The following is a 15,404-nucleotide window of genomic DNA, read 5'->3' as shown; positions in this document are numbered from 1 at the left end:
ATCTTGTCTTATGTCCAGTCGCTCCAGTGGCTGCCTTGCATATAGCTATAAGTATCATCAACATAGGGCAGGACATACTGGGGACCCTCAAGACTGGGAAAGTAGCCTAATGCACAAGCGTCGTATTTGATTTTATGCTGATCGGCATAGAATTCGTCGAACTCCGGATTCATAGCCTCCCTAAGCGATTGCACATCGCCCTGTGGGTGGATCAAGGGCCAGGGCTTAGTGCAGACCTCACCCTTGCACGACTTCGTGACCATGAGCAGGGTATCCAGACGGAGCCAGAGCCTTTGGATGTCGAGACCGTTGCTAGTGACGTTGGTATTCCAGAGGTTGTTCATCTGTGACGGATCGGTCTAAATGTCGTTAATCATTTGTGCATTTTCATTCAAGCTGGGTTTTACGTGCCTTCATATCATAAAGCTCATGTTCCCCAGTACACCAAACAGTATACGACAGATCGTAGTCATTGGCCACGACGCGTAAAGACTTGTAAGTATTGTTTGCTTGAGGTACAGGCGAACCGTAAATGCCTTCGCCCAAGTTCTGGCCCCAAAATTCGATATTGACGTGTTCATGGCGTGCAATAGCATAGTCTTTCTCAGTGATCGGCATTGGAGTTCCGTCAAATTGCTTGAGGAGAGGTATTCCTGCGAGAGAGAATAGAGTTGGTACGATGTCTGTCTGAGTGGTTGGCGAATCGACAGTCGCACCCTCTGGTACACCAGGGCCTCGGATAAACATCGGAACGCCGATGTCTTCTTCTATTGCACAAGCCTTTCCAGGGGGTAGTCTGTGTTGACCGATGTGATAACCGTTATCGCTAGTGTAGATGACGTAAGTGTTGTCAAGAAGGCCCATGGTTTCCAATCTCTCGAACATAGCATCAACAAGATCATCTACTGCTGCTAAAGTAGCAAGGCGGAGACGATAATACTCGTCATTATACTCCACAACAGTTCTGTTCTGTTGTGGCAACTTCGCGATGAAGCTTGCACCACTAGTCTGTGTTCTTATCAGCAATATCACGCGTCGTCGAGACGTTAAGCGTACCTTGTTTGGATTGAAGTTGTCAGTACGAGGTACCTTTACCCCATGGTATAGATCTTTGTGACGCAGTGCTGGCACTGGTGGGTTGAAGGTTGGCAAAGCACCTGGCGAAGCAGGTTGGATTGTTTCAGCATGTGGTCCGATGGGCATCACACCGAGAAAGAATGGAGCATCTGAAGACGCAGCATCTTCCAAGAACCCAAGGGCTTTCGACGAGATGAGATCTGTAGAATAATTACCAGGGTAGCTCCTAGGTGGATCTTGATTTCGCTGCAAGGTTGCATTGTTGTAGTAGTATGTGTAGGGATCAAGCAGAACTGAGATGGTCAGAACTCAGATCATGTCATCGTTCGAGGAACTTACAATCCGAACCAGTCCAGCCCTTGGGGAACGGCTTATTCCAAGTTGAAGTACTATGAGCATTCATCAACTTCCCCGTGTAGTAGGTGTTATAGCCCGCTTGCTGGAGCCACACAGGCAGATAGCGGTCGTTGAGTCCTTCTTGGATGAACTTTGGGTGACCACCTATCGTAGACTTTGGATCAGTTTGATTCGCGACGTGTTGTTCAGGAAATTCCTTACCGAAGGGCGGCTGGATATCAGTCACATTGGTGTTGTGACCAGCCATACCAGTCCAAAGAGAGACACGGGAGGGGCAGCATTGCGCCATGGTGACAAAATGCTTGGAGTAGAAAGTTCCCTTGTCTCTAAAATGCTTCAAAACGGCAGGTTGATAATCCAGAGAGTTCAGATGTAGATCTTGATCGTCGGTCATGATCATGACGAAGTTTGGTCTCCTCGATCTATTATGATATCCTTCTTGAGATGTCTGTGGAGGCTGGTATATCTGCGTTGCAAAGGCCTGTGCGATGATAGTGCTGCCGACAGCATACAGGATAACGTGCGGACGCAACATTCTGGAATAATCTTTCTGACTAGCTGTAATTGATCGTATTTTGTTCTAGCTAGAACCCGAGGCGAATTGGATTTGTACACAATGAGGATGCTTTGCATATGTATTGTTCCATTGTTGTGCGTGTCGTGTATTTAACTTAGAGCAAAGCATTCCCGGAATGTGGGGATTAAGAAGATGGTGTGAGAGCGTTCTTCGCATCTTCTCATAGCTCCGATACTTAATGTGGGGTAAACCCGATGTACCCCAGATTTAGTCCAGATAGAGATAGCGCTAACAGATATAACGAGTAGCCAATTAAAAAATCACCAAGTCTCGGCTACAAGCATCCTTATGATTCCTGATCTAGGTTCCGATGGCATTACACCGGAGCCTTTTATGACGCCGTGCGTGCAAACGAGGTAATGTGCAATTCGTCTATATATCAACCGGCGGTTAATCTTTAGCAAAAACTACGCGATTATTACAAGAGGCTACGCTTAAAGAGCTATTGTATAGGTTGACTCATACTGACAGATGAGTCAGGGCTGAGGTGAGGTTGGGTTATGTGGAGAAGCAATTACTAGGCTGTGTTGAAACCACAAATCACCTGTCCTTCAAGTGACCAGACTTCAGCCCGACGACTACCCATTTACCAATGGAATCTGGTGTCAAAGATATGCGTAGCAAAACACGGCCCCTGAAAATTACTGCTGGTGTCCACGCGTGAGGTCTAGTCTGAGCGAAGACACCTTTATCTTGAGTAATTGCCGGACGATGTGCGTATTCCCTACTGACAACCAGATGACTCTGTATGTGTTGTGAGAAGACGGTTTGCATAGTGGCATCACTCTAGGCTGACTTGTTTCGGAGTTTAGAGGTCGGTCGGCGCTTGTATGATCTACTTGTGTATAACTTAAACCTTCAAACCTCCTCCATCCTCACACTCGAGTTCTTCTCTTCAGCTGATCCTACCTGTGTATTCTCGTGCTCTCGTGTTTCAGTACCCTCTCCAATTGCACCTCCATAACCACTTGCTAGTATTCTCTCCCTAACATCCTCCTTCGCGAATAAAACATCGATCTCCTCGAGACTCTTGCCTCCCGTCTCAGGACACATGAACCATACGAATGGCATCGCGAGCCAGTTAAACACCAGCATCCACATCCAAATCTTCCACCCAACTGCCTCGAGCGCGATTCCACCAGCGAATACAGTAAGGAAGCTGAAGAGCCATTCTCCGAAGGCGCCAGCTGCACCACCGATGTGCCGTTGTTGGAGAGGTGCAATTTCAGGACCATAAAGCCAAGGGACACCGACCCAGCCATATCCGAACACCATATTCCAAGCGCATATGACAGCCGCCGCGCCCCACTGTGTGCCGAGTGTAGGTCTTGGGAGGCCAATGAGTGCTACAAAAACCGTCATGAGAAGCGCGAGAACCAAGGCGGACCAGAACATTATGCTTTGACGGCCAAAACGCTCGATGGTTGCTGGGAGAAGATATGTGCCGAGAGCGAACATGGTGTTCATGACGGCTGACAGAAGTTGTGCGAGGAAGTCGGAAAGACCGACATTCTTGAAGATGACAGCAGAGTAGTAAACTGACAAATTGATACCTGTGTTGACCTCTGTTAGCATCTCATCTCAGATATATAGTGGTTGATTGGAAATCCATACCCATCATCTGTTGAATTGAAAGCACAAGGAAGGATATCCTGATCCGTCTCCCAACTCTCAAATCTGTGTTATCCCAGAATAGGGTCCAGAGATTGAACTTCGTGCCTTCTTCTGCATCTGTTTCGAGCTCGATCGATCTCATGATCTCCTGCTTCATCCGATGGACATCCGGATGATCTAGAGGCTTATTATGTAACTTGGCAAGCACATCATCTCCTTGCGCCTCACGACCCTTGGCATAGTACCATCTCGGTGTGTCCGGTAGAAAGAACATAACGGACCCGGAAGCAATTGCAAAGAAAGCTTGAAAAGCAATTGGAAATCGCCAAGAGACTTGATTCGTCATGCGCGTGAAGCCAAAGTCGATCCAATATGCGATTGGGATGCCGCTGATCAGCAATGCACAGGTGAACGCCACTTCTGGGCCACGTTCTCCTGCCTCGATAGACATTTCTGCCATATACGTGGGAACAGTGCAGGATATGAATCCGATTCCGAACCCGCAAAGAATACGCCCTGCGATAATCTGCCCGACGGACCAAGAACTGGCTTGTATGACTGCACCCACAACAACGAAGGCGTTACCGAGGAGAATAATGTTGCGACGACCGAGAGGCATGCCGATGATAGACACGATGAGGCAACAGATAGTGGCAGCAAGGGTATACGAGGATGCAATCATTGGAATGACGTATGTGCCAGTAGGATGCTGAAGGTTTGTTAGCTGTTGGAAGCCGAAACATTTTGGATCACTGACGCCCATAGCCTTAAGAAAGGCATCCGTGCCTTGCACCCCACCCAAAACACCAGCATCATAGCTAGAGAATTCAGCATCCGCTTTGGCGTAGCCGTTATCGAGGCAGTATTACCCGTAAAGCATGAAGGACTATGTTCACTTGTAAGTAAGAACGAAACAGAATGCAACACGTCTTACATACCACTCCACAACTCATCCGCATCAAGCGGTACATAGTTCGTCCTTTGATGAGACCAAACATTTTGATTGACAGATTACGTTTCGCAGATTGCGTTGGCTCGAGCAAAGCAGTACCACATCCTTCTCTTATACCTGAACACCCCATACCGGCATGTATCTGTTTTTGGTCTAGTACGAATCTGGGGTAATCGTTCAGTCCTGCATGGGACTAGCGCGTGTCAAGACTAGCGCGCATCCCCGCATTCTGATCAACGGGATTCAAATTCCGTGGGACTTGAAGAGCTGTGGTTTGGAATACGCGCATCACCACGCAAAGGGGGGACGCGCATTCATATTGGTTATTTCTGGGCTCCATGGGAATCAGGTAATTCGCATAGCAGCGGGGTGGCGACCTGCCCGTAATGGGTGGTTGTGCAGATCTAGTCGCTCTTAAAAGCGCGTGAGACGTGCTCAGCTTGACACGAGAGCGAAGCCTTTATTTTCACGTTCCCTCACTATCTTTTGTCTTTTGGCACCCCACTCACGCAGCATGTCGTCTCCCAACGTAATTGTTATCGGCGCTGGACCGTCTGGTATTTCTATGGCGCATACGATGAAGCACAAGCTAGGGTTCACCGATTTCACGATTTATGAGAAGCTCGACGGAGTGGGCGGGACATGGCGCACCAACACGTATCCAGGTGTTGGCTGCGACGTGCCTACGATTCTGTACTCGTTTGCCTTCAACCTTAACCCAAATTGGTCCAAGGAGTTATGCGACGGCCCCGAGATCCTGGAATACATGGAAGCCACCGTCGATAAATATAACTTGCGAACGCACATGGAGTTTTCCATCGAGTGCTTAGGCGCGAATTGGAACGAAGAGACCAGGAAGTGGGATGTGCGCTTCAAGGATCTCAAGACAAAGGTTGAATTTGTGCGCTGCGCTGCGATCTTCATTTCCGCCGTTGGCGGTATCTCGTATCCTAGGGACGTCAAGTTTCCAGGGATGGAGAAATTCAAAGGTGCCATGTTCCACACAGCTCGTTGGGATCATTCATACAACTACGAAGGCAAGCGAATGGCCATTATCGGAAACGGATGCTCAGCAGCGCAAGTCGTCCCCGCAGTGGTCAAGGATGTAGCGTCAATCAAACAGTATGCGAGGTCGGCACAATGGTATCATGAGCGACCAAATCGGAACTTCAGCAAAGCTGAAACATGGGCGTTTCGCTATGTTCCTCTATGGGAGAGATGGAAAAGATTGCAATTGTTTCTGGAAAACGATGATCTTGTCACGACGTACATGCCTGGCGCTCAAGCAACAGCAAAGCGGGCCAAGGTCGAGGACCATGCAAAGCGCTACATTTTCTCACGGGCGCCGGAAAAGTATCACAATGTCTTGGTTCCGAACTTTCCGTTAGGTAAGGAATGTACAAACTTTCAAGCACTGGCCTTGCTAACGATTGATATATCAGGCTGCAAGCGTCGCATCTTCGACCCTAATTACCTCGACGCTCTCAATGAACCAAATTTGGAACTCCTACCTGAAGGAATCCGAGAGTTTGACGAGACAGGCATAGTCAGCGAGTCAGGAAGGAAGGAGGAGTTCGATGTCATAGTCCTAGCAACGGGATTCCAAGTCCAGCGGTTCCTCACTCCAATGGAAGTCTTCGGTAAGGGGAAGAACCGATTGAACCAACAATGGAAAGAGCAAGGTGGCGCACAGGCCTACATGGGAACTTTCGTGCACGGCTTCCCCAACTTCGCTATTCTGTAAGCCTTCCGTTTTCGTTCTTTCGTCTTTACCGCAAGAACTTGCCTGAATTGCAAACTGACGAGCGCCCGAAAGATTTGGTCCCAACACTTTCCCAGCTCACAACTCCGCGCTCTTCGCGTGTGAAGTGCAGATCGAATTCGTCATGCGGAACCTCCTCGCTCCTCTGATCGATGGGAGATGCAGGGTCGTCGAAGTCAAAGCCACAGCCGAGAGCCAATGGGTCAATAGCATTCACAAGCAACTGTCAGGATCGGTTTTCCAGGCTGGCTGCTCGAACTGGTACATCAATGAACATGGCCGCAATGCTGCCAGTTGGCCAGGGTATGCGAGTACGTACTGGAAAGAGGCATGCATTCCTCGATTCGGAGTATTCAAAACTGAGGGAGGGTCGTATTTTTGGTTTTTGAGGACTTTGAGTAGGTGGATTCGGACGGCCGGCTCCACCACATATGGTCTTGGTCTGCTGGCGATTGCTATAAGTCTGTGGAAGAGAAATGGAGGATTCCGTTCTGCTTTGATAGACGTTTTCGGAGCTGCGACTGGTCGCTTTGCGCGTCTTGTGGGACATCGGAACTAGGTGAGAATTCTATGCATGTAAATAGACGGTCTGGAAGATGCAAGGCTGTTAGTGATGGTTAGAGCTTGTGTATTTACCACTGTTTGATAAGTGAGAAACACGATACTAAGAATGATACGAGTACGGCCATGAAAACCTCAGCTGCAATCACATGAGTCTGAGAAGTACGCTCTAGATGCCCAAAACAAACCGCGTTTTGATCTAGTAGATCTTTTCCAAGGTTTACTTTGGGCCATACCTCTAGCCGACCAACTACTTTGGAGAAAGCAGTCGGAACAAGATATACTTCTCGTCATATATCGTGATTTCGCCACGCTCGCTAAAGCCAGCTTTCTTCACCACGTTCTGGCTATCGCCTCTCGCAACTTTGATCGGCGCAGTCAATCGCTCCGGTATCACACCTCTTTCCCCAGCATCTAGGAATTTCGTCTCGACATACATATCAATGTTTATCCGAGGCATGGTCCACCACAATTCCAGGAATCCATTCAAGAACTCAGTGGCGCGGCCTTTGCCCCAAAACTTCTGCTTCAGTACGTAGCATACTTCAGGTAATCGATCTTTGGACCAGTACACCCCTCCTGTACCGATGAACTCGCCTTCGGCACCGTCGTCATCCATGTTAAGGACGAAGATTCCAACTGATGCCCAATCTTCTCGTTGATCGTCGAAGTAGGCTCGAGCTGCTCTGGGAAATAACATTGGGCCCACGCCCGCGTTGATCATCGTCTGTTCTTCCTGTAGCATCTTGTGGTATTCTGACCAATCTTCTTCAACGAGAGGTCGACACAGGAGACGTTCCGTCCTGAATTCAGGGATATGTCGAATGGCAGGTCCGGTTGTTGTGATAGCTATGGCCAGGTTCGGTGTTGAGGTAGACGCGGACATCGTAATTTGATGAAGGGAAGAGACCTATGTAGCTAACATGGACCCAAGGATTGTTGCGACTCCTGAAGCCGAAGTGGAAATCGCATCGGGAAGATCAAACATGTCGTTTCAAGAAGAGGTTGATGACGCGTGTGGCTTGTTCAATGCTGGTCTGAGCGTCCTCGTGTAACTGCAAGCGGCGTCATCGGCACAAGGCGCAGACCGTGGTCGATGCATTACAGTCGTGTAACGAGAGACAATCCGTGAAGAGTATTGATGAGATATGTTTTAACGTGACATCTCGTGCGCTGATAATGCGAAAGAAGAGTGCAGTGTTGAATGAACGCGTCCGGACGCGTGACGCCATCGTACCCCGCCAAAGCCGATTAGTCATACATCACGATGCGTCCAGAGCATGGCTTCGTTGCTTTATTGAGCGTGTCTCGGATGCTTTCTCACCCTTCTCGGCGTCTGCCTCCTTATGTGCAGACGTCGTGGTACTCGTAGCTTTCCGCAGATCATATCGCGCCCAGTCGCGTCTTGGTTCTTCTGCTTTTCCATCAGCATAAAGCCAACTACTGCGGTATATCTTGGATATAATTTTGAGACACAGTACATTGATACCAAATGCGTATCGCATTTTTGTAATTTCATAATCTACATAGTAGTCTCTCCATGTAAAGGCCTACAGAGATACTTTTTCGATCGACCAATTCTGCCATATAGACACTTATCAGCAGCAGTACTCCTGTCATCAAGGGAGTTGTCAACATCCATGCCACAAATACTATGCCCCACTTTCTTTGTGGATGAGCTTCGAAGTAACTCACGCCAGTAATGCACAAGCTCGTCCAATGTAAAGACCAGTGTAGCATGATACGAAGAACAGTCTGATGACAAAGGTACAAGCTAAAAGAGATATGGCCCAGGAATCGCGCAGCCCTAGTTTCAAAAGGTGCTCGAAGTCGAGGTAGAACACGCATACTACCAACAACCAAAATAGCGCCAAATGTATGCCATGTGCGCATTGTGGTTTCCGTGTTCCACCATAGGAGCGGAGGACACCATTCGAGAAAGAACCAGTCTGGTGGGAAGTTTGCGTCAATGGTACCCTCAGACTGAATTCGTATGGGTAGACAAAGGAGGTAGATGCCCAAAAGAAAAGCCAAATATATCGACAAGGACGACAGTCGATTCAGTACAGTCTTGGATGGGCTCAACCTCCAGTTGTGTCGACGAGAAGAGAGCAAAGGTGACAGTATCTCGTGCTGTCCAAATGACACGGAAGCGCTGAGTTCTGCATACAAGACTCCTGCAAAGAAGGCCATAAACTCGGGTGTACCATTCCACCATGATCGTACACAAAGTAGTCCTATGATGAGAATTCTTGCTGTCTTGCGGACGTTTGATAGTCCAAGCAGTGTCAGGTATACTTTCATAGAGCCACGTATCTCAACGGGAATTGTCCAGAAGTCTGGCATGATGATTAGAAAGGTGTAGCCCTATTTATATTGGGTTACTCACGATCATTGAGGGTCAGATTTTGGATGTTCTCCACGTTTATGATGCTGACCAAAGATCGTGCTAGGCACTGAACATGTGGGATCGGAGACTCCCATGGGTGTGCGCCTGCGCATCCTGTGCCTTCTTTGAAAGGTATAGTGTAAAGCCCAGTATAGTACAGCGCATGACTTCCTAGCATCATGATTGCAACTGGGAAGCACAATCGGAACATTCTTCTGACCACACTGCTTGTCAATCTCTGGTAGAACCTGGCCATGGAACCCTCGTGACGAAATTTGATCAGGCCAATGGAGATGGAGTATCCAGATACCACAAAGAAGATGTCGACCATGCCAGGTCCGGAGAAGAAGATTCGAAAGGGTAAGACCTGGATTAGTTGTCGATTGTCAGATGCTGGTAAGTCCCAGAAAGATCGATAAGGTGTGGCAAGCTTTCCAGTTGTCATATGGAACCAAACAACAATGACTGCGGCAATACCGCGGAGTCCATCCAACCAGATCTCCCGGCCCGCAGGGACTAATTTTGTGACCATGCTTTCTCGATTTCTGTGAATGCTAGCTTGGCGATGAGAAGCAGGAGAAATCGTGCAGTGTGATGATGTGAGGCCACGAAAGTCTTGTTCTGAGTACAGAGACTGGTTGTATGGTCTAACAGTCGAGGACGACGCTGGAATTGAGGAAGGAGTACGGCTATAGTCATCGATCAGACGCTATATACATTCGGATGCAATGCTCCTGACGAACCAAACATGCAAAGCTATGTGTAAGCTGTCAAGTCTCGGGATATCCACAGCCAGATGTCCAAATTACCGCTTAAGCGGGCGTCGCAGTGTTATCGAGACTGGGCCCCAAGATAGGCAGATCTGCGGACCGGGATATGATTCGGCAGATCTGAAAGGAATGTTGACCTGAGATAGGTAACTTACCATGGTTTATACTATAAAAGCGGCCTTATGTAGGATTCCAATATCCCGGGATTCACTGTGACCCTGGCACATTTTGAACAGTGACGTTTCATCATAATATCCCATCCATGGAGTTGCACCTGATGAACGGAATTGCACTTGGTCTATAGCAATGCGATCATGGTATGAAAGTCTCCAAAACTCTCCAGCTGTCGACACCCATTTTGTTATATAGTAACATACTCAACTTTCTAGTTATCACGAAAAGGTTATTTTGTGGCTGATATTAGCCGTTCAGCCTTTTACGAAAAGGGGGCATCGTTCGCAACAAGAAGAGGTGAGTACGCACAGAACATCATTATCGCGGGGTGTGCGGAACGGCATTGAGCGGTGCGGAGTTATAATCGCAATTCCACTGCCCGAAAAAGGCCCTTTGCGTTCCAGATAACCTTGGAAGTTTAAAGAATGCGTCTCCAGGCATTTTTGTTGCAAGATATTCGAGTACACCGAATGCCCAGGAAGTCTTGGTAGTAAATCTTAACCTACCCTGATAGTGTGCGACAGCACAGACCACCAGATGACAGTTCCAAGACTGAGCGGTCAAGAATAGTACATGTCTATGGCCCTCTAGACCTTGATACCCGGGACATCTTGGTAATCAATCGTAGTGACCTTCCCATCCTAGGACTTCATCGAGGTTCATTCTGGTAGTCATAGTTCGTAAGATAGGGTATACTACGGACTTCCCAGCAACGATAAGGTATGAGACTTGAGTACATGGATGGGAATAATATCACCGATAGGTCAGTTGAGGTCGCCATAGGTATTGACTAGGTTGTGACTACCTAGGAAATCCTCAAATAGTACCAGACTGCACTAAAACGAGCCGTACAGGACACCAGTCTTGCCTCGATGTAGCATCCAAGGCATCATGAGCTACTGATTTTGTGTCATCCGTATATTTACTGCAGCATGGCATTGAACGTACCTTCTAGTACGACGCCGCGTTGCAAAAAGGTCCGTAAAGTCTGTCCGCAGTGCATTGTCAGTGTATGTTCGTTCCAGGCTCTGCGGCATGGTCTCAACAGAATAATCATAGTTTCTTATAAGATAAGTCTTTTGGTATGATTTCTTGTTTCACCAATTGTCGTCATGAAGATACTTACAACTCACTGGCTGCGCATGAACTTCGCGCGGCTCTGCTCTTATTGCACCACTTCCCACCCGTCGAAAATATTTGAACTAAGAGACGAGCGCAAGGACAGCTTCTCAGAGCCGAATACTCAGGTTCGAGTTACAAGGTCCGGGAAAATCTACAACTTCATTGGCTGCTTAGTTGCAGCGGCCCTTTACTGCTATACTACATTGTATTGGTCCGACTATCTCTACACTTTCGACACAATCATCACGGTTTACCTAGCAGAACAGTGCGGCTGGGACAATGAAAGAGTTCGTCGAAGCATTCAGAAACAGGAAGGAAAGAAAGGCAACATCCATTCCAGTCTGAGCGTGGCAGAAAAAGGAGAACACTATACACGTTCTGACCGCTCGTCAGAGCTTGAATATGGTTGTATTGCTGCCATCGTAGGATATCGTGAGGATCCTATCATCTTCACAAAAGCTCTCCAGAGCTACAAAGATGCTGAGGGATGTCAGTTTGTACTTACTTGTATCGATGGCAATGAAGCAGAAGATCAAGTCATGGTTGACATTTTTCGAAAGGTATGTCGTTCGATCTTGGTTTCCTGCTTCCAACGTCGTGTGCATCGATTGATCATGATCAGGCCTATCCCAGTAGCTCGGCCGTCATCGATCTTCCCATTCCACTAGTGGATGTTGCGCTCCAAATGGAGTGCGATGCTGAAACGTGGAGGAAAGACATAATTCTCATTGAGAAATGCATAACACTTGCTAAGCAGACGTTATTTGATCACGAGATACATCTCACAGGACCCGATGCCATAACACATCTCTGTGTAACACAACCCCATATGCACAAGAAGGGCATCATGTTCACCTCTTTCATCGTCTGCTTTGCTCTTTCCGAGCTTCTCGATATCGAATACGTGTGGACCTCCGATTCTGATTCCATGGTCTACAAAGACACCATTATGAGAACAATCCAGACCATACATGGAGACCACAAGTGCGCAGGAGCCAGTACTGCACTGAACATCCATAATCGAAAGGATAACCTTGTCACGACGTTGGGGAACACGATTTACTTGAATGATCTACATCTTTCGAGGTGTTTCTCAAGTGCCGTCGGCGCCAACGACTGCCAGAGCGGACCTTGTGCTGCATTCCGTATCGAAGCCATCAAGCCCGAGTTACTAGCTTGGTACAAGCAGACTATCTTTGGACATTGGATGGTCAGTATCTCGTCCTTTTGATCAACACCACACCAGGCGTGTGTACCTCTCATTGATGGCGCTGACGCTCTGCAGATTGTCAACGAAGATCGACACATGACAACCCGCCTCCTTCTCCAAGGCCATCGTGTTCGCTACATCTCACAAGCAGTGACCGCTACCGAAACGCCCGTCACGCTCCGCCGCTGGCTCCTACAGCAAGTCCGCTGGGCCCGCGCCGTGCACATTGAGTCCTACGCTCATCCAACCATGTACCTCAACCAGCCGCCCTTATTCTTCTATGCCGCGTTGCGTCGAGAGATAACATCCTTTGTCATATTCACGACGGTGGTTTCTTACTTCTTCCTCGGCGTCAGCCCTTTCATGCGGTTCATACCGAGAGACTACGTGGTAAAGTTTCTCTTAACCGCGATTTATCTAAAGGCAAGGAACCCGATTAATCCTACCTGGGGCGAGTGGGTCTGGTCAGTCCCCGCCGCTTTATTCTATATGATACCGCTACCAGCAATCCAAGCTTGGAGTTTTGTAACCATGCTTGCTAATGAATGGGGTACGTCGATGCGGGGGGAATTGCAGACACAAGAGAGACACAGATGGACAGAACTGAAGAAAAAGGTATGGGAAGTAGGATTCTTTGTTGTTTGGATGGGCGTCGTCGGCGGGGTGATGTGTCGTTATATCAGCTCAGAGACGGGGCTGGACGGTTGGACGAGCCTGGTATGTACAGGTGTGGGTACGACGATCATGTGGACTGCTTTTGGGTATTGGATCGTTACTATCAAGGAATGAAAGGAGTAGAGCTGGTGCGAACCCGATCAGCTCTATTACATGACATCACCGCGTCAATGCAATGAGAAGTTGTTGTTGTAGACAGATGCTGATCCAGCGCGACGCGGTCGTAGGAGATGGCATTGGAACCGTTGAACGCGTCCATGACACGCGCTAGGACTAATCCCAATCGACCCACTCGCCTTGTAACCCCGCATATCAAACACAAGGCATTTCTCCCCTCTCAAAGGTCAGGCTCGGCAGTAATGATGATTACGAATTCAGCGTATCTATCCTTCCAACGAACCGCATCTTGGCACCGCCGAGTGCGAATGCGACTGCTGACATGCCTAAATAATACAGCAAGCCTCTAGCGCAACAACATATGAAAAAGGGGAAAGGAGAGGGCGATGGTGCGCTACCTTACGAGAAAACTAATCGTACTCCACACCCATCGGCCGAGTCCACCATTCATCATCCCAGCCAACTAAAACATGGCCGAACGGACGCAACCCCTTCCTTACCTCCGCCATCCAGAAGTACTAGACGTTCTCTAGCACACCTCCCTCTGTCATATATCAAGGCGACCAGGGGATGTGGTGGGAAGAGGGAAGGGCCTACATCCCCCAGAATCCCAGCAATCCCCCAGCCACGCGAGATTTCCCCGAAACACGACAAGACAAGACAAAAGAGCACTATCACTACTACCACAACTCCTACCATCACTCCCCTTTGTCCTTTTTCGGTGATCGGCTTATTGCTCCTTCCGACATCAAAATGCCGTTCTAGCCGGTTGTCCCAAGCGCCGCAATCTTGGCGTACCCACCACCTGCACAGCCTCCGCTGCAGCCGCTCCTCGGAGCATGCCATGGCATCATCGCGGGGTGTGTTTGTTTGTGATTATATTCTCATTTATGTCGAGTTTTCCATGGTGTCAAAGTAAGTGTGATTCGATGTGTGCGGTTCCCAAAAAAAGATCAAGGGGGGGTAGATGTTGTACTTGTCGCTGTTATTCGGTTTTATCGGATTTCCTTCCTTCCTTCCTCCCTCTATCACTCCGAAGTATGTTGGACCGTTGACCACCACTCTGCTGTTCTTGATCCTCGTTGTCGCGGCGGCTCCGTTTTTGTCTGTTCGTCGGCGTCTTCTGTGGTCTTGGTCATACAAGTCTTGTTGTATCCGACCAGACACTGATCCGTACACTCATCATACTCCTTTGTCAAAGCCAACGTCTCCCTGTCCATATTGTTCTTCCTGCATTCATCCTGACATGGCGCAGCAGCCAGGTATAATGCGCAGCACTGCAGTGATCCAACCTCTTTTGTGCAGAAACTGCTCGTCGTCCCAGCAGGATGTAATTTGTGTGCCAGCGAGGATATTATGCCGTCGGTGGCGGAAGTATATCTTGGTATGAGGTGGTAGAAGAAGATCGGTATGCAGAGGAGGATGAGGAGAGTCGTTACGACGGACCGATATCGTGGTGAGTAGCGAGGTGTATAGTGGTGTTGGGAGGGTCGGCTAGATGGGCACATTCTGTTCTTGGGAAGATGCCTCCAGTCGACCGCCAAATCTTTCATCATGTCGTGATGGTCCAATAACCCCTTCAATAGATGCGATGCCGGAATACCCATGCGTTTTCTATATGAAAGTAGCGTATCGTCGCAGTACTGTACTGTCACCCCACAAGGCTGGCTGGAATGGAAGGTTAGTTGAGATGAAAAGAGATATCGTGAGATCAGTTCGGAAGTGAGATTAGGCACCAAGACGCTATAAGAACTGACAGCGGCATGACAACCATGCCAGGACCATGCGGCCCATATGTATGACAGAGCCGTCCACCACGGCGGTTAGTCGGCAGCCACTTTGCTGCTCGTTAAGACGGTAAGGCGGCAGCGCTAGCGTGCAAGTGTGGCTTAGTGATCAAACGGGGTGTGCTTGAGGATTTCTCCTGCACGCCTTACCCGCATTATGCAAATGGTGATCGAGGCTGGCCAATCACATTGGTAACATGTACAAGTGTTGTACAAATGAGTGCGGCATCGGACGAAGGCAGTCTCCGAATGCAATGTGC

The 15,404-nt window shown here is 48.6% G+C and overlaps 8 protein-coding genes across 8 annotated transcripts; 3 read left to right on the top strand and 5 right to left on the bottom strand.

The window, feature by feature from the left end:
- Positions 1-8: 8 nt before the first annotated feature.
- CC77DRAFT_1042949 (putative arylsulfatase) lies at positions 9-2,030 on the bottom strand (the record flags this gene model as incomplete). Its single annotated transcript, XM_018527292.1, has 5 exons — positions 1,636-2,030; positions 1,417-1,578; positions 1,057-1,370; positions 412-1,008; positions 9-359 (listed from the first exon to the last, which is right to left on the bottom strand). Exons 1-5 carry the CDS (start codon positions 1,967-1,969, stop codon positions 9-11), a joined length of 1,758 nt encoding a protein of 585 aa, XP_018382719.1. The 5' UTR covers positions 1,970-2,030.
- Positions 2,031-2,869: 839 nt separating this feature from the next.
- On the bottom strand, positions 2,870-4,623 carry CC77DRAFT_1064546 (general substrate transporter; the record flags this gene model as incomplete). The annotated part of the gene is made up of 5 exons (XM_018528739.1): positions 2,870-3,564; positions 3,626-4,334; positions 4,383-4,443; positions 4,495-4,511; positions 4,564-4,623. 5 exons carry the CDS (start codon positions 4,621-4,623, stop codon positions 2,870-2,872), a joined length of 1,542 nt encoding a protein of 513 aa, XP_018382718.1.
- Positions 4,624-4,870: 247 nt separating this feature from the next.
- On the top strand, positions 4,871-7,000 carry CC77DRAFT_1023439 (monooxygenase). The gene is made up of 3 exons (XM_018525663.1): positions 4,871-5,965; positions 6,020-6,317; positions 6,394-7,000. The coding sequence occupies exons 1-3, from the start codon at positions 5,092-5,094 to the stop codon at positions 6,896-6,898; spliced, it is 1,677 nt and encodes a 558-aa protein (XP_018382717.1). The 5' UTR covers positions 4,871-5,091; the 3' UTR covers positions 6,899-7,000.
- Positions 7,001-7,019: 19 nt separating this feature from the next.
- On the bottom strand, positions 7,020-8,107 carry CC77DRAFT_286448 (hypothetical protein). Its single transcript, XM_018531046.1, has one exon. It carries the CDS (start codon positions 7,784-7,786, stop codon positions 7,151-7,153), a length of 636 nt encoding a protein of 211 aa, XP_018382716.1. The 5' UTR covers positions 7,787-8,107; the 3' UTR covers positions 7,020-7,150.
- Positions 8,045-9,821, bottom strand: CC77DRAFT_1075831 (hypothetical protein; the record flags this gene model as incomplete). The annotated part of the gene is made up of 3 exons (XM_018529231.1): positions 8,045-8,980; positions 9,023-9,239; positions 9,290-9,821. 3 exons carry the CDS (start codon positions 9,819-9,821, stop codon positions 8,416-8,418), a joined length of 1,314 nt encoding a protein of 437 aa, XP_018382715.1. The 3' UTR covers positions 8,045-8,415.
- A 1,524-nt stretch (positions 9,822-11,345) lies between these two features.
- On the top strand, positions 11,346-13,569 carry CC77DRAFT_1075822 (hypothetical protein; the record flags this gene model as incomplete). The annotated part of the gene is made up of 3 exons (XM_018529230.1): positions 11,346-11,915; positions 11,978-12,565; positions 12,641-13,569. 3 exons carry the CDS (start codon positions 11,346-11,348, stop codon positions 13,352-13,354), a joined length of 1,872 nt encoding a protein of 623 aa, XP_018382714.1. The 3' UTR covers positions 13,355-13,569.
- On the top strand, positions 13,570-14,522 carry CC77DRAFT_286268 (hypothetical protein). The gene has a single exon (XM_018531044.1). It carries the CDS (start codon positions 13,719-13,721, stop codon positions 14,274-14,276), a length of 558 nt encoding a protein of 185 aa, XP_018382713.1. The 5' UTR covers positions 13,570-13,718; the 3' UTR covers positions 14,277-14,522.
- On the bottom strand, positions 14,497-14,823 carry CC77DRAFT_914954 (hypothetical protein; the record flags this gene model as incomplete). The annotated part of the gene is made up of 1 exon (XM_018533667.1): positions 14,497-14,823. A coding segment is annotated over one exon (327 nt), but the record flags the coding sequence as incomplete, so codon positions are not given.
- Positions 14,824-15,404: the final 581 nt, after the last annotated feature.

This window comes from Alternaria alternata, assembly GCF_001642055.1.
Source record: "Alternaria alternata strain SRC1lrK2f unplaced genomic scaffold CC77scaffold_19, whole genome shotgun sequence".
Classification (NCBI taxonomy): domain Eukaryota; kingdom Fungi; phylum Ascomycota; class Dothideomycetes; order Pleosporales; family Pleosporaceae; genus Alternaria; species Alternaria alternata.
Note: the sequence above shows the minus strand (reverse complement) of the source record. Positions and strands in the feature narration are given on the sequence as shown.

Coding starts and splice junctions, on each gene's coding strand:
- CC77DRAFT_1023439 (XM_018525663.1), top strand. CDS start 5,092: ATGTCGTCTCCCAACGTAATTGTTATCGGCGCTGGACCGTCTGGTATT. Junction 5,966..6,019: donor GGTTCCGAACTTTCCGTTAG/GTAAGGAATGTA, acceptor TTGATATATCAG/GCTGCAAGCGTCGCATCTTC. Junction 6,318..6,393: donor TTCCCCAACTTCGCTATTCT/GTAAGCCTTCCG, acceptor AGCGCCCGAAAG/ATTTGGTCCCAACACTTTCC.
- CC77DRAFT_286448 (XM_018531046.1), bottom strand. CDS start 7,786: ATGTCCGCGTCTACCTCAACACCGAACCTGGCCATAGCTATCACAACA.
- CC77DRAFT_286268 (XM_018531044.1), top strand. CDS start 13,719: ATGAAAAAGGGGAAAGGAGAGGGCGATGGTGCGCTACCTTACGAGAAA.